Source organism: Ailuropoda melanoleuca, chromosome 8, assembly GCF_002007445.2.
Source record: "Ailuropoda melanoleuca isolate Jingjing chromosome 8, ASM200744v2, whole genome shotgun sequence".
In the NCBI taxonomy this organism is placed as follows: Eukaryota; Metazoa; Chordata; class Mammalia; order Carnivora; family Ursidae; genus Ailuropoda; species Ailuropoda melanoleuca.
Genome location: NC_048225.1, coordinates 97468589 through 97486845, shown reverse-complemented (window position 1 = coordinate 97486845; position 18257 = coordinate 97468589). Strand labels below are relative to the sequence as shown.

Sequence of the window (18257 nt, the reverse complement as noted above, 5' to 3'; positions counted from 1 at the left end):
GTTTTTGTAGCCACTTTGTAAATGTTGAGTTGAATGACTTGAAAAGTGTGAGTGGCATTTGAAACCTTAGGCATACTATTGCTATTGAATATTGGTAACGATGTGCCAAACATTCCAGTAAGACTGAGTAGGTATCTTAAAAGCAAACTGTCTTACAGAACAGTTTAGTAGCCTATGTTTGAGTTAATTGTTTGGCATGTACTCATCAGATACAAATTACTTCCAAGGTGAGAGGTTAGGCTTTCCTACTAACCACCACTTAAATGCTAATCATTTTACAAATATCTTAATCCTCATAATGAAATTGGAGACTAGGATTGTTTAAATCACAAACACATGTTCTTAGGTACTGTACTCTACTTCCTGATAAGGTAACTTTGAGTACTTTATAGCTCTTTATGTCTTTTAATTTGTAATAAAAATAAAGGACTGGTATCTCATTCTTTTAAAATTTAGGTTTAAAATTTAAGTTCAAGTTTGTAATATTTATTATTTGTGTTATTAAGTGAACCAATTAGAGCAATGTCACCTTTTTGATGAAGGCACGTTTTGAGATTGCTGCAGTTTCTCTTCATTCAGCCCTAGAATCTATTTTTTAAATTTAATTAAGGTATACTCTACGTACAGAGAAATTCATTGTTTGTAGTGTATAGTTCTGCAAGTTTTGACAGATGCATGTAGTCATGTAAACATTACCACAGTCAAGATACAGAATAGTTCCATCACCCCTAAATTTCCACCAGATCTCTTTGTTCAACTCCTTTTTTCTTTCTTCAACCCATCATTGATCTGTTTCTGTCCCTATAATTTTTCCTTTGATATTTTTAATAGCAAATAATAATAATACGGAAGTCCAGTGATTTAAATCTTAAAATTAAGTGGTTTAAAGTTTAAAGTCTAAAGACCTCTTTTTGTAGATTTGTTTGTTGAATGTAACTGGAGGAGGAAAAGCCAGAGGTAAGGTTGGTACTTTTAAAAAGTATTTCCACATTCTTTTGGAGTTCTGTGCTTTATTAATGTGAGAATTATTATGTAATTTTTGTAAATGTTGTAACCTATTTTCATTGTTATTAAAGTTATATTGAAAACTCAATCCTTTTTATGTCTCTTAGATACAAAGCAACCTTTCATCAATGTGATGTTTGTAAGAAAATTTTTAAAGGCAAATCAAGTCTGGAAATGCATTTTCGGACACATTCAGGTAAAAGTTAATGGGTACTTTATATCTTTGTGCAGTTATTCAGGAGTAAAATATGGACATTTAAACTTTGTTGTTTGTTAAATTTTCTTGTCTTTTCTCCATATGATTTTTACCTATTTTATTAATATTGACGTCATGAATGAGTAATATTCTGCCCTTTAATTCTGTATAAGCTTCAATATTTTTGAATATTATTTTGTAAAATTTGGGCAAATTTTTCTCCATAGGAAATTTACTCAACTTTTAGCTCTAATTTTGCCCTTTTCTGGATGTTTATGTTTGCTCTATATCCGTGTAACTCTCTGAAGACATTCCTTTTTTTTCTCTTTTAAAAGAATAAATCAGATAGGATTTGATTGTCTTGCTTACCAAGTTACTCTTATATACTTTCCTTTTCACATAGTGAGTTGTGATTTGTAGGTAGTTACAGTAGAATGATTTGCTTCAGCTGCTTTCCAGAAGATACCATTTTCCAAACCTTTCTTTTTTCCCCTTTGGTAATGCTACCATATAGACTGTGTTGGATTCTTTCTTATATGTTGTCATAGTCCTTGTTTGACTTCCCATAGAAATTAACAATTCTTAAACCTTTCCTCTCTTTCTTTTTAAAAAAGAAACTTATTTATGCATTTATGGCTGTTTCATTTTTTATTTATTTGGATTTGTCAAGCTGCTGTTCTAGAAGAGAAAAATAATTGATTTCATAACTATCAGAATGGAAAATAACTGAATTTGGGCAATTTCAGTACCAAAGAATTACAGTAAAGAATTTATTACTTATGGGGGCGCCTGGGTGGCACAGCGGTAAAGCATCTGCCTTCGGCTCAGGGCGTGATCCTGGCGTTGTGGGATCGAGCCCCACATCAGGCTCCTCTGCAGTGAGCCTGCTTCTTCCTCTCCCACTCCCCCTGCTTGTGTTGCCTCTCTCGCTGGCTGTCTCTATTTCTGTCAAATAAATAAATAAAATCTTTAAAAAAAAAAAAAGAATTTATTACTTATACAGTGCTGCTGTTAAAAATAAAATACACCCCCCTCCAAAGGAAAAAGTCATAATTTGAGGGTACATAAATAGGAATATAAAATGAAGAAACCATATTAATGCTATCTTCCATATTATTTATTAATAATAAGCTTAATAAACTTATTGGTTTGAAAGAGATGATGAACTTAAGAAAGTTAATTCAAGACCATTGATGATTTAAGAATTGTAAAACTGCAGGAATTATTCTAGAGGAGAAACTTAATAAGGGCTTGCTTTATAATTGCATTAAGTTTTTGAGAACATTAACTTATACTAAGTAGTCAATGACCAATGACAATGTGAAATTTCCATCTCTGAATATCTCAGTTAGTTGGAATTAGGGAGGGTCACTCTGCCCATTGAAAATTGCAGAAATGAGCTGTATTACAGAATAAGACAAAGATTATGGCAGTTATGAAATGAGAGGGAGAAATCAAGTAAAGCAGGGGTCAGTAAACTTCTTTGGTAAAGAGCAAGATAATAAGCATTTAAAGCTTTGTGGACCAGACAGTCTCTGTCACTCAGCTCTGCTTCTGTAGCATGAAAGCAACTGTAGACAATGTGTAATCAAATTAACATGACTGCATTCCAATAAAACTTTATTTACAAAAACAGGCAAGAGGCTGTATTCGGCTTCTGGGCTACAGTTTGCCAACTCCTAATCTAAAGTAACCAGCAAGCTACCCAGACAGGACTTCACAGTGGGACCCTTCCACAAACTGGTTGCCATATTCCCAAGTCCATTCCTGAGATTTATAGGTCCAGAAACTCACTTTTATATCTGTACACTGAGAGTTATAAATACTCTTAGGACCTGTTCTTCATAGTAACCACTGGAGATAGATTCACGAGAATGTCAGCTTATTATTCACCTTCTAGAGACTGAATGGTGTACTATCGAAGGTATCCTTTTTCTCTAATCAAGGAAGCAGAGTTTCTAAATTTATTAACCAGAAAAATTGCTAAATATGGTTATAGAGTAAAGTTAGGTAGTAATTTTATGGAATAGTTTATCAAGGAAATGGTGAAGGATACTGAATCATGTTTACCCTTGTAATAGTGTACCTCTGTTGTGACCAGAATAATTTTGCTCCCCAGATTCTTTTTCCCTAGCCCGGATATCCTTAGTGCATTATCTGTACTGCTTTTTTCAAGAAACGGATTCACGTTTTTTTTGGAATCCCCTTAACTAGATTCCATATAGACCTTCTCTTTTCTGTTCATATATTCTGTCTCTAGGCAAGCTATAATTAATGGATTGGTTTCAGTTTTGGCCAGGTCAGTATACTTAATTGGTTCAAATGAATAGATATGATCAGTGCCTAGCCCAGGACTTGCAAATAGTAGGTGCTTAGTAAGTATTTGTTGAGTGAATGAATTTATCATGTTTACCTATGACTAACCTCTAACCTATCTTATGTTTTCAAACCGCACAATTAGGGAAGTTGGTTGGAATACAGATACAGGATTTTCTTCTATAAATGGCTTACTCTCACCCATTATGTGTTTTGCTTGTTGTAATTCTCTAGAGTAGTGATTACATCTGTTCTCATAGTAGTCTTGTTGAAATGTAGTGCATTTATTTAAAACAGGCATTAAAGCCGATAAACTTAGGGCCTGATTTTAGACTTTGTAGAATTTTTTAAGCTATACATGAAGTACCCAAATCTTAACAACAGCTCAATGAATTTTTTAAATGAATACATCTCTGTAAACACCACTTAGATTAATATAAAGTATTAACATACTACCAGTACCAGAATTGCAGAAATATCCTCTCTGGTCCCTCCCAGTTAATAACCTTGCAAAATAATCATTATTTTGACTTCTGTCAGAACTAATTAGTTTTGCCTGTTTGAACTTCATATAAATGGAATCATACAGTATGTACTCTTTTTTGGTCTGGTTTATTTCACTCAGTATGATGCCTATGAGATTCATCCATGGAAATGGGTTTGTTTCTTTTAATTTTCATAGAAATATACCACTATTTATCCATTGTACTTTGATGGACACTTGGTTTGTATTTACTTGGATCTAATGAATAAAGCTGCTCTGAAAATTCTTGTTCATGATGTTTCATTATATATGTGCATTTATTTCTCTTGTGTATATGCCTGGCCACGGGACTGTTGGCTGGTAAGATATGCATATGTTCTACTTTAGTAGACACTACTGATCAGTTTTCCAGGGTAATTATGCCAGTTTGCATTCCTACCAGTAAGTATATGGTTTATGAGAATCCTGGTTGCTCCATGTTTTCACCAACACTTGATACTGTCTTTTTTTTTTTTATTAAGATTTTATTTATTTATTTGAGAGAGAGAGACAGCCAGCAAGAGAGGGAACACAAGCAGGGGGAGTGGGAGAGGAAGAAGCAGGCTCCTAGTGGAGAAGCCTGATGTGGGGCTTGATCCCAGAATGCTGGGATCACGCCCTGAGCCAAAGGCAGACGCTTAACGACTGCGCCACCCAGGCACCCCAATATTGTCTTTTTTTTTTAACCCATTCTGATGGATATGTAGCACTGTCTCAAAGTGGCTTTGATTTGCATCTCCATGAAAGTAATGATATTGAGCACCTTCGTATATATTCATTTGAATATCCTTTCTCTTGGAATACCTGATTCATTCTTCTGCTGATTTTCTTAAACTGGGTTGTCTTTCTTTTTCTAACTGATTTATAGGAGTTCCATCCGTATTCTGGATATGAGTCCATTGTTGGGTATCTAAATTGCAGATTCATTCTACTCCATGGCTTTCCTCTTCACTTTAGTAATGGTATCTTTCAATGACTGAAATTTTTGAATTTTATAGAAGTCATGTACTGGTGGTTTGGTGTTTTTTTTTTTTTTCTAATTTCTTACTCTGTCCTCTTTTAAGAAATTTTTGCCCATTCCAAGGTTGTTAATATTTTTTTCTCTTACCTTCTCGAAGAGCTATTTTAACTTACATATTTAGATTATAAGCCTTCTGTAATTTACTTTTTTGTTCATTATTAGGTAAAGGTCAAAGTTCTTTTTTGCTTTTTGCTTTTTACATGTAGCTATCTAGTTACCCTAGCACCATTTATTGGAGAGACCATCCTTCTGCATTTCGTTGGCTATTTGTTTTAAGTTAAATGATCAGGTATGTGTGGTTTGTTTTTAGGCTTTGCTCAGTTTTGTATTATTTGTATATCCTTGCACCATTGCTATATATGTAAATTACTGTGGCTTTTGATATCTGGTACTGTAAATTATCCAACTTTGTTCTTTTTTGGTGTGTTTATTATTCTTGTTCCTTTATGTTTTTATACAAATTTTGAAACATCTTATTAATTTCCAAACACAAACACATGCTGGGAATTTTATTTGAATATCATTGAATATATAGTCAATTTTTCCTCAGTTGATTATAATATTGAATCATCATACATGGAACAATGCCTACATTAACTTAAGTTCTTTTAAATGTTTTTCAAAGATGTTACAGTTTTTGGGTAATGAGTACCTGACTCATTTGGTAGAGCATGTGACTCTTGATCTCAGGGTCATGAGTTCAAGCTTGCTGTTGGGCACGGAGCCTACTTAAGAAAAAAAGATATTATAGCTTTTTAGTGCAGATATCTCACACATTTTCATTAGATCATTTATACTTAGATGCTTGATGTTTTTGTACAAAATTATAAACTATTTTTATTTGTATTTGTCTCTGATGTATAGAAATGCAGTTGAGTTTGTATATTAACTTTTTATCCAATGACTTTGCTAAGTTCTCTTACTAATTTTTATAGTTTAGCTCTTTTTGGATTTTCCAGACATACAAACTGGCCATCTGTGAATAGTGACAATTTAATTTATCCCTTTCTAAATCCTTTTCTTTCCCTCTTGGCCTTATTGCTTTGGTTAACATCACCAGTGGTACATGAATAGAAATACTGAGTAGTGGACATCCTTGTCTTATTCTTAATCTCGAAAGAAAAGCTTTCAATGTTTCATAATTAAGTATGATGTTTTCTGGGGCTCTTGGGTGGCTCAATTGGTTAAGCATCTGCCTTCGGCTCAGGTCATATAGTCCCGGGGCCCTGGGATCAAGCCCCATGTCAGGCTCCCTGCTCAGTGGGGAGTCTGCTTGTCCCTCTCCCTCTGCCCCTCCTCCCCTGCTCAAGCGCCCTCTCTCATGTTCTCTCTCTCCCCTCTCAAATAAATAAATAAAATCTTTTTAAAAAGTCTGTTTGCTATATATTTTGTAGATACTGTTTATCGGATAAATTACCATCCATTCCTAATTTATTTAGAGTGTCATGAATAGGTGTTGAATTTTAACAGATTTTTTCCCTGCATTTATTGTGGTGATCATATCTTTTTCCTTTATTAAAGAGATAAATTACATTTTTAAATGTAGATCTTGCATTCCTGAAATAAACACAGATTGGTCATTTATTATCCAGTTACCAAATAGTTGAATTTAATTTGTATTTTGTATCTTTTTTTTTTTTTTTGGTCTATCTTGATTAGACATATTCCTTCCCCCCCTCCTTGTAATGTCTCAGACAGGTTTTGTTATTATGACTCTGCTGGCCTCAAAAAATGATTTCGGAAATAATAACATCTTTTTAAATGAAACGGAGGGGCTTATATAAAGTTGGCATTATTTCCTTATTAATATTTGGAGGAATTCACTGATAAATCCCTTTGAACTTATTTTCTTTGGAGAAACACTTCAATGAAAGATTCTTTAATAGTTACAGAGCTGTCAGATTTTTTATTTTTTAAAGAACTCTAAAATATGAAATTTACCGTCAGAATTCAAGTTATCATATTATGTATCTTTTCAGTGACTCTAGGAATTTGTTGATTTTTCCCTTCTTTATACATGTTTTTTTATTTCATTTCTGCTCTTTTTTTTTTAAATTTTGTTCGGGTTTAATTTCTGTTTTTCCCTAGATTTTTTATATCCATGCCTAACTTATTAAATTTTAGCATTTCTTTTTTTTCTTATTTTTTTCTTGTATGTATTTTCAAGTTCTAAGTTGCCCTCCAAATACTGCTCAAGTTAGATTCCACATTTTGTTTTATGGTTCATGTTTCCATTATAGTTCAGTTATGATATTTTCTAATGTCTTTTCTGGTTTATTCTCTCATTAATGGCTTATTTTGAATTGTATTGCTTAAATCCTAAATATTTGGGGGTTTTCTAAGTATTTTTATGTTACTGATGTCAGTGGTATATTTTTTCTGTTTTTCCTTTCAATCCTTCTGGGGACCTGTATTTAAGATGTGGGTCTTTGAAGCATCATTTATTATCTATTATGATAATCTCTTTTAATTGGGATGTTTAGTCATTAAAATTTTACATGGTATTTATTTGGGCTTAAATCCGTCATCATGCTATTGGTCCCATCTGTTCCTTGATGATTTCTTTCTCTTGTCTTCACTTCCTTGTAATCGTGAAGAATTTTTATTACACATTTTCCCCTCAGTTAGCTTGTCAGTTATATGTTCTTGCATTGTTCTTTAGTAGTCACCCTAAAGATCGCTATGTGTATTCATAAATTATTAGAGTCTATCTTAAGTTAGTTCTTTATCAAATTATAGACAACCGCAAAGACCTTACAATACCCTTATTTCTTACCCTTTATTCATGGTATATATTTTACTTCTACATATACTTTAAACCACAGAAGACATTAGTTTTTGGTTTGTTTTAAATAACCCATATTATTTGTTTTTAACCATATATTTGCCCTTTACTGTTTACTGCTTCCTGTATTTGCATTCTTCCACCTGGAATTTTTTCCTTCTGCATGAAGGACTCCTTTGGTGCATATCTGCAGGATAAAGTTCTCTTAGGTTTTGATTATCTGAAAATGTTTTTATTTTTCTTTATGAAGAATATTTTTCTTGACTATAGAATTTGCATTAGTAATTAATTTTCATTCAACATTGTAAATATGTCATTTTTTTCCTCTTTGAACTTCTTTCGTTTTTGTTGAAAAGTATATTGTTATTATTCTTATTGTTGCTCATTTAAAGGAAATGTCTCTTTTTAATTGGTTGCTCTTTAAGATTTTTCAATCTTTGATTTTTAGTAGTTGTATTATAGTGTGTCCAGATGTGCTTTTTGGCTTTAGGGTTTTTTTCTATTTTGTGATGTTTGTAGAACTTACTGCATCTGTGACTTGAGATGTCTTTCTATTGTTTAAGAAGATTCTCAGCCATTTTTTCTTTCAGATTTTGCCTTTGCTCTGTACTCTCTCCTTTTTCTGGGATTCCAAATTATGTAATGCTGTTTCTGTTTTTTGGGGGGGTTGTTTTTTGGTTTTTGGGTTTTTTTAGAGAGCAAGAAAGCACGTAAGTGCTGGTGGGAGGGGCAGAGGGAGATGGAGAGAGTGAATCTTAGGCAGGCTCTTGACCCCTTAAATCCTTGGTAGTTCCAAACTCCAGCTTTGATCTTTCCATTCCAGTGGAATATCATCAAGCCCTCAGCTGCCACTTGGCCTCTGTTTCCCCATACATTAAATCTGAAAGTACACTGAGAAAAGAAAACACCTCCATATCTTCCTGTGTCTCCAGAATCTTGGCCTCTTATATCCTGGCTGCCTTGTTTGTATTACAGTGCCTCTAAAGAGTAGATTGAGTTTTTAAAAATCTTATTATCTTTTCCCCTTCACCAGCAAGAGATATATTGTGACATAAACTACTCTATCAAGTCTGAGTTAAAGTTCTCAAGTTATATTTTCATATACTAATTTTTAATATCTAAACATAACTGATCCACTGGAAGACATTTTTTAATTCTAAAGATGTTATTTTATTTGCTCATTTAGAGAGAGCATGAGTCGGGAGGGGCAAAGGGCGAGAGGAAGAGAGTATCTCAACCAGACTCTACGTTGAGCATGGAGCCTGATGAGGGACACGATCTCATGACTGAGATGATGACCTGAGCAGAAATCAAGAATTGGATGCTTAACTGACTGTAGCACCCAGGTGCCCCAACAGTTTTTAATTCTAAAAACTCATAAATTTCTATGATTTTAGCTGAGAAGTAGATTACATTTCTTTGAGAATTGTTTTATCTACTTCTACTCTTAAAAAATAGACTCCTTTCTGTATATCTTGCAAGAGACCTTTCCTTTGTTTCCTTAGGTTTCTGATTTATGATCTTGAGATGCATCCAATTTGTATGAATTATTGTGAAATGGTAATTTTGCTAAAGAAAGACTTGCTGTAGAAAATATGTTTCTTTGGGGCGCCCGGGTGGCTCAGTCGTTGGGCATCTGCCTTTGGCTCAGGGCATGATCCCAGAGTCCTGGGATCGAACCCCACATCAGGCTTCTTTGCTGGAAGCCTACTTCTTCCTCTCCCAATCCCCTTCCTGTGTTCCCTCCCTTGCTGGCTGTCTCTCTGTCAAATAAATAAAATCTTAAAAAAAAAAAAAAAGCAATGTGAACTTAAAAAAAAGAAAGTATGTTTCTTTAATATGTATTCCTCTTTTTGTTAAGTTCATAGTTGTTGACCCTTTTCACTATATTCTTAAAAGTATTCATGGAACACTGGAACTGATTGACTATGACTTGAAGTTCTTTATAAAAGCTTTTTAATGAATGTAGTTAAGAAACTATCATGGCTAGTACTGTGCCAAAGGAGAACACTTAAAACCAAAACTTTTATCTTTAAAAGTAAAATCTGTGCTTGTCGGTGGTGTTAATAATGCTGTGCTAGGGTTTTTATTTTAAAAAGAATCATTTAAAGCTGGTGTGACTGGTTTTGATGCCAGGAATTATAGAAAGAACTTTATAGTTCTTGCATTTTGGAAGTGTAATTTTGTTTTTCAGAATAGTCTTTCATAACCTTTTTCATATTGTCCTTGATTCTAGGTATTTCAGGTGAAATCAAATGTTGGATGCAGTGTGTTCTGTACACAGTTGCAAATACTATCTTTTCAGGAATTTTAACCCTTTATATATTATATTACTTCATGTCTTACTTCTTCTTTAGTGACATCAGTAATGATATTAGTCCAGAAACGAGTAGAAATCTAATCGTATCAAAAACCAGCATTCCAGTCTGTATAAATTTTCTGTCACTGAGATTTGAAAGTTCTAGTGGTCTACAAAATAACAATTAAGCAATAATATTTAACAAATAATTGTTTGATATTAGTGGCTCAACTTGAAGATGCAATTCTCTTAATTTTCTAGGAGAATTAGCTTTGTTTTAAATGGAAAGATGAAGAAAACAGTGCTATCAACAAACCCATATAGCAATTAATATAAAATCTTTTCATTTAGCTTTAAAAATATGTGCCTTTGTGTCTGTTGTACAGTTGTATGTCTGGATTTATTTGTTTTGTATTGCTGCTGTAACATATTACCACAACCTTAGTGGCTTAAACAGTATAATTGTGTATGATCTTATAGCTCTGTTGGTGAGAAATCTGCCATGGGCTAAAATCTAGATGTTGGTAGGGCTGCGTTTCTTTCTGGCAGTTCTAAGAAAGAATCGGTTTCCTTCTCAACTGTCTTATTCGTGGAACTGATTTTTTGAGCTGTAAGTTCTAGTTTTATTATTTACTGTAAGCTGAGAGTCTTTCCTACCTTCTGGAGGCCACCATATTTCTTGGTCCTGGCCTTTTTCCATTTTGAAAGCCAGCAATGCAGGGGTCGAATTCTCTTCTTGTTGCATCTCTCTGACCCATTCTTCTTCAGTTAGCAGCCAGTTTTGAAGACTCGTGTGTTTAAATTGGGCCCACCTGGATAATCCAGTTAATTTTCCCATTTCAGGATCTTTAATCAGATCTACATAGTCCCTTTTGCCATGGAAAATAACATACCTCCCTAGGACACATACATCTTTGGGAGGCCATTATTCTGCCTACAACACTGGCTAACCTAGGAATTTATAATGTTTCATATTAAAAAAAAAAAAAAAAAACCAAAACCCAAAACTACAATATGGAAACCTGACTCAGGAAGAAGTGAAAACTAGTCCAGCTTCCTATGTTGACCTCAGGCTAGACATAAGTATCACTAGTATTTAGTCTGATTCTAAGAACTCGGTTAATCAGAGTTGCTCTTTTACTTTTTACCCTTCTAGTGTGGGAAGAAATCAGATGTTTTGGTTTTACAACTTTTTTAGGGGCTATAGTAGGAATAAAAGAAAACAATAATAATAGTGGGTCCATTAAATACTTATGCCAGGTACAGATCTAAACACTACTCATTTTTTCATTCAATGCATTTACCAACTCTGAGGTAGGTACTATTGTTATTCCATATTACTGGTGAAGAAACAATGCTCAGAAACTGTCTTGCTCCAGATTTGGCTGGTAAGTGGTACAGCTAGAATTCAAACCCGGATCTTTTTAATGTTTGAGCCCATTCCCTTTATTGTGATAACATATAATATCACTGCTGTTATTAAGTTCTTGTGAGTATTCGTGTGGAAAATTTGTTACTTTAAATCATTGTCTTATCAAGCGAATGCATTTTACACTTAATTTCATTTTTGTTCATACAGGTGAAAAACCATACAAGTGTCAAATTTGCAGTCAATCTTTTAGAATTAAGAAAACCTTAACAAAACACCTGGTTATTCATTCTGATGCCCGACCTTTCAACTGTCAGCACTGTAATGCAACATTTAAGCGGAAAGACAAGCTGAAATACCACATTGACCATGTTCATGGCATAAAATCTCCTGACGACCCTCTCAGTACTTCTGAGGAAAAACTTGTATCTTTGCCAGTAGAATATTCATCTGATGATAAAATCTTTCAGACAGAAACAAAACAATATATGGACCAGCCCAAAGTTTATCAGTCAGAAGCAAAGACTATGTTACAGAATGTGTCTGCTGAAGTATGTGTTCCAGTAACATTGGTTCCAGTTCAGATGCCTGACACTCAGAATGATCTGGTGCGTCATACAACCACACTCCCACCATCTTCTCATGAGATCTTGTCACCACAGCCACAAGCAACTGATTATCCCCGAGCAGCTGATTTAGCTTTTCTGGAAAAGTATACTCTCACTCCTCAACCTGCAAATATAGTTCATCCAGTACGACCTGAACAAATGCTAGATCCTAGAGAACAGTCTTATCTTGGAACATTACTAGGCCTTGATAATGCTACTGCTGTACAAAGTATTTCTAATAATGAGCATCATTCATGAGTAAATCTAAACATTCCACAGACTTTTTTGATGGTTATGTGCTAATGGTAGCCTAGACTGATGGCTTTTAAATTAGTAAGGCTGCTATTTTTTCATTTTCTCTAGTTTCTCCAGTCCTCAGAACCATTTCAAATCAAGAAAAATATGTATCTCTGTTTACTGAACATATGAATATTTGGACACATTTTGAGGTATAATATTTGAAATGAACATTTTTATGATTTTTAAAGATGACTTAGTGCTAATTTTTAATGGTTTCTCAGACTTTTCAAAATTACTAGCTGTTGACTTTATGGTTTTGTTTTTGGTTTTGTTCTTAATTATCCATGGACGTTTTTATTCTTCTTTAGTTTCAATCCTTTTTCCTCCCTTCACCATCTTCTAAACAAGCTTAAGGACCATGTAGCCTTTAAGAAAGAATATAAGAGTACACTAATAATTGCAACTCTTCCTTATCCTAACTTAAAATTCATTATTGTTTCTTCCACATTTTAAAAAACTGAAATTAGGAATTTAAATTTATAGGGAAGTCTTGGATATTTCTGTGTTGTTTTTTTTTAATGTGGCCCTAATTTCAGGTTATTATTAATCCTTTGGTCTTTTGACAAACTCAAAGCCAAAAAGCTAACTTAACGTAGATTAGCTTGTTAAATGAAACCTAGAATTGAAATAATTAACCAAATGATTGGTTTTTGGCTATGGTTCAATTATTATGAATAAGAAATGCAAATTTTTAATGTGTAGGCATTAAATTATATAAGTCGAAAAGGTATTAAAGGCAAATTATGACAGTTTTAACTAGATAGCTTCGAAGGTATGTTCATCTTTTATGTTTTGTCATTTCAGAAACATCAGCAATACATCGTAGCATGTATTTTCATCTCACTAAAGGAGGGGCAATTATAACTATCAATGAAATTTAATTAACAAGCTACTTTTAGTCTCATTTACTTTGGCTAACAAAATTGTGGGAAACAGAACCTAGATATTTCATGTATAATTGTTAGGGAAGGTGCCAAACAAATTATAAAAATTCATGTCTAACTAAACTTAATGTTTACTTTAATTAAAGGGAACCACTACTTGTATACAGATTTACATGTAATCTAGACCTTTTTTTGGTTTTCACATAAGCCTAATGTCTGTAATATCCTTGATTTTTATTTTTGTAGGAGATAAGACTTGAGGACTTGGTGAAAGGAAATAGCAGTTAGAGCAAAAACCTCACAGATAAAAATTAATCGAGGAAAAAGTCAGAATTATAAAATACCTTTAAAGATGTGCACTTTCCATATTTTCAAGTCAATTTAAACTTAAGCTAGGATAATGTTTCCTAGTAGAGCTGCTTGAAGAATTAGAATAGGCAGGGTTGATTTTATTATTAGCATGTCATTTTTATGTAAACTACTGGAAAATAGCAATTTTAAGAGTTTTCTAGTTCAGTTTTGTTTACACTCCTAATTGCTTTAAGCACTTTTTTTTGTGTAAACTCTAAAGTCTGGCCCAGCCCTTGTGAAAAAAAATCACAAATAAAAAAATGAAGTTTTAATGAATAAAATTTAACCACTTAATAACGGGAAACTTGTTTGCTGAAGCACTTAAGAAATGAAGGTACTTTACAGGAACATTCACCATACTAGTGGAAATAAAACAAAAGAAAAAAAAAATGTTGAGATTGAGGCAGTTAACCAAAGTAGCTCATATAAGTAACAAAACCAACCTGAGTTTTGCCTCAGTTATCAATGTTTGGTTGTAATTAATCTAGGACCAATAGATATAATTAATGTATTCTTCTTTTTAAAAGGTTCTTACTTTTGTGTGGAAATGTTATATCTGGGGTACTTACATGATTGAACTTGACTATATGAGGTACTGTTAGTCTGTTAGTCTTTCAAATTGACTTTTAAAAATATAGACCTTTATGATTTTTATCATAAAGACCAGCAAGACTTTTAACTAAAAACTTACTACAATGAGATGAAATAATACCTAAAAGTATGCCCTGCCTTACATAGAAACCATCATAGGAAAGTTTGGACTTATTTATGTCAGATGGTATGTATGTGTCTGTGTATGGTATATTATATGCTTGGTAGCAAGAAAGAAAGAGGGTGTTGCATTTTCACATTGAAAAGAATGCTTTGCTTTTTGAAGGTATTTACTTTAAGATTCTATTAATAATAATTTCCTAGTGCTTTACATATATAATTTGATTGTAGGAATTGGTTTACAGTATAAAACTTTTCTGGAATACATCTCTTATATAAAGTGAAATAGAATTATATTTAGTTGTTATTGTAGATAAACTTGAATACTGGTTTACTCTTTCATAAAATGCTCTCAATTATCTCATTTAACCTCATAACCAGCTCTGAAAGAGAAAGGACATGCTATATCCCATTTTAGAGATGAAGAATCTGAGGTTAAGATAAAGGACTCAGTTAAGCTCACATCATTAATAAATGTCAGAGCTACTAATAGGGAAAGAAAGCTAGCATTAATAAATGCTTACTATGTGCCAGGCACGACATTTTCTCATGTAATCTTAAACAGTCTGGGAATTAGTCTAATTCTTATGAAGAAATTATCTCAGCGGGTGGACAAACACACACAAATCTGCTGCCTCTAATTTCCAAAATTAGAATATAGGAAATTTTAAAATTGTGAAAACCTCATGGATTTGGGCAAACTGAATGTATATAAGTCGTTGAAGTTGGCACAAAAAATATGTAATGAGGCCTACTCTTTTCAGTTAACCTTTTGTAATATTTAATTTGGAGTATTTGGAAAAATGTTCCATTAACTCTAAAATCCATTAATTTTGTAACTATACTTAAAATTTTGAATCTTGCAACTAAGTTTAGCCTCATTCAGAATTTTTTATTTTATGAACATAATTTATTGTTTTAAATTAATTTTTTAGCTGATAGCAGTTAGCACTTAATATGTAAATTGAATAATTTATCAAGTGTAGAAATTTGTTAACCTAATCAGTTTTTACTTAAATGCACCAAAGATTTTTAGTAGGTATTAAAATAGTTTAAAAGAATTAAAATTCTTTGTTGTTTGAATAAATATTTGTCCAAAGAAGCACAGTTGAAGTCCTAGGATTATGGATTTTTAAAAAAATCATTAGTTTGAATACTAAGATTAAATGTTTGTGTTTATATGTATAAAAATAAAAGCAGAAGAAAATACTCTGGGAATAGTCATACTGACACACCAATTACAAGTAAGAATACTCAGTTTTCCTCAGTTTAATTAATTGAATGTTACCTTTAAGTGGACACTATTAAATGCTAAATAATAAGCTTATTTTTTACACTACACTATTAAAATAATTTTGCCTTAGAATTTTTTTTTAAGACAAGTTGAAGTTATTTTTATAAGAAACCCCACCTATTTTTTGCAGCCTAAGATACCATTTAAGATTAGGGTTTGTTCTTCATGCCAGCAAGATTTAACCAACAACTGTAAAGGTAATGAATGATCTTTGCATACTTTTAAGTAATTTAGTCATTTATTGCTGGGAGAAAAGGAGTAGCATAAATAGGGTTTTAAACTGGTGCTTTATTAAATGACTTCCTTTTAAGTGATTGTAGGTCATGAAATAGGTACACTAATAATATTCTGTCAACTTTAAAAGTGTCAAGACATCTTTGCAGAGTGACTATAAACTGTTAAGGGCTAATAAGTAATTAAATATCATTCATTGCTTTTCACTCTTCAATTGCAAACAGAAACACAAACTGGTGTGTTTATAAGTTTGAGTTCTCTTCCTACCAGATCATTTTAACATATCATTGATGAAAAGTCAGATTTAGAGCATTAGGTCTTTGACAGTGTCCTTTTTATACCCAGTCTTTTCTGAATTGAATGCTTTGTGCCTTTTCACTGTGTTGTAGTTGCTTAAAATTGATTCTGCTGGCTAGATTGTACTGGTTAATAAATGATTTTGATTTTGTTGTTGTTGTTATGGGTTTTATGTTTGTGCTGCCTGCTGGTCAGGCAACACTTTTTTTAGATTACTTTATGATTATTTAGGAAAATGGCACTAAGTACTAGTGTGAACATTTGGTTTTTTAAAATCTCTTTTGTGGCCTTTATAGTTACTGTGAAGCCACTCCAGGGCCTGTCTCTAGATGCTTATTAGAGGAATCTGACAAATAAAATAAAATGAGTAGTGTGTCTGCCTCTCTGTCTCCTCCTCCCACTCACCTTCCCCTCCCTTTTTAAAAGTAATCAGTTCCCACAACTACACAGCTCTCCATTGAATGGCTTCTCATTTCAGTTTGCCTAAAACGGAACTAGAGGTGATGGTTTGAGATGAGTTTCTCATTAGGAGCAGCAACATCTCAACCAACATACAATTTGAGTTGATGAACTCAGGAAAAATTAGGACTTTTAAAGTCATATTTGGATTATTCTAAGATTCAGTGCCAAATTTGAAATGACTAAAAATGTATTCTTTAATAAGGAACAAGTAGCACTTCTTAAAACTTTAAATAGTATTATGATAAATGTTACTTGTGATTAGGGTGAATAATGGATAATGTGAGAATGATTTTCTAAATAATTTCTAGGAACTATAGGCAATTCTTCCGTAGATCCTCCCCTTTCTTTTGCACATCCCCCTCTTGGTAAAGTCTCTGTTCTTTTGGGGGATCACCCCTTTGTTTCCTCTAATGTTATTTCAACCTAAAGATACTTTTATCCTAGAATATTAGCATGCATTTTGCTCTTCTCTTTGGAAGTAGCATTAATAAGATAGAAGTTAGAGGATTAGGTTGTGTGGAAGATGAGAGAAAGGTCTTGGTAGAGAGAGTGACTATGTTTTGTTTATTCTAATGTTTCATTCAACTTGCTATGTATTGATTTTAAATCTATGACTATTGAAGAATCCCAAGACAATTTAGCCTCTGCAGCCATTCATACAAAGAGAAAATAAGAATTATATTCAAAGAATGGAGGTCATACAAATATGGGCATATCTTTTTTAATAAGTAAAAAAGTAATTTCAGTGCTTGCATTATTGTTGGAGATTCTAAAACATTTCTTGAATGAAGAGCATGTATACTTCTCATTGTTATTTTGCCTCTTTGCTTGGTATTCCTGCTTGCGTTAAAGTTGGACAGTACTGTGGTGTAATTACAAAATTTTTATTTCTTCCAACAATTGGAATTTTCCTATCCTTATAGATACAACTGTATTACAGTAGATGAGTGTGGCTGCCAAAAAGAATGAATACAGAGGTGGGCATTTAGCTGCTCCATGTTGTGTAGTTAGTGTTCTAATTAAGGGGATTTATGATGTACATTAAAGTGGAAATGCTTTTGAACTTAGCCTTCAGTCTCAAATCATAAGTTTTGTTTTTAATCATTAAAGGATACTTAAAAGCAATTACAAAGAAAAATCTAAAATATCAAAATTTGTTATTTTGTCAACTGTGTGTGAAGTATCTTGTGAGTTACATAGATATTTTAGCTGTCTCATGTTTCATAAGTACAAATGTCTTTATAGAAAAATTCAGTTCTCTGTGAAGACTAGGAAGTGTATTGTATATTGAACTAGTTCTTTGTGTTATTTTGATATTTAAAATAAATATAAAGTTCTTTGGTCCTAATAAAGCATATCTAGGTTTTATTGAACACATTTTAACAGCATGGGAATGCAGAACATACTCTGCATGCCTCCTTAAAAATTGAATGCAAAGACCATAAACAAATGGAACCTCTGGCTTACCATACAGTTCCATCCATAAACCAGGCTTTTCCTTCCTTTATGAAATGGTCATAAAGAATTCGCCAGTTTTCCCAAGGTGTAGTTTGAGAGAGAGGCTGCGAAATACAGTTGACTCTTGAATAATGTGGGTGTTGG

The 18257-nt window shown here is 32.9% G+C and overlaps 1 protein-coding gene across 1 annotated transcript in view; it reads left to right on the top strand.

The window, feature by feature from the left end:
• The window catches only part of ZBTB41 (zinc finger and BTB domain containing 41), a 46459-nt gene extending 28456 nt beyond the window's left edge, over positions 1-18003 (top strand). Inside the window, exons 10-11 of the mRNA XM_002919277.4 lie at positions 1113-1201; positions 11725-18003. Of these exons, the coding sequence (XP_002919323.1) occupies positions 1113-1201; positions 11725-12380 (745 nt within the window). The 3' untranslated portion in view covers positions 12381-18003. The remainder of the gene's footprint in view (positions 1-1112; positions 1202-11724) is intronic.
• The last annotated feature ends 254 nt before the right edge of the window (positions 18004-18257 follow it).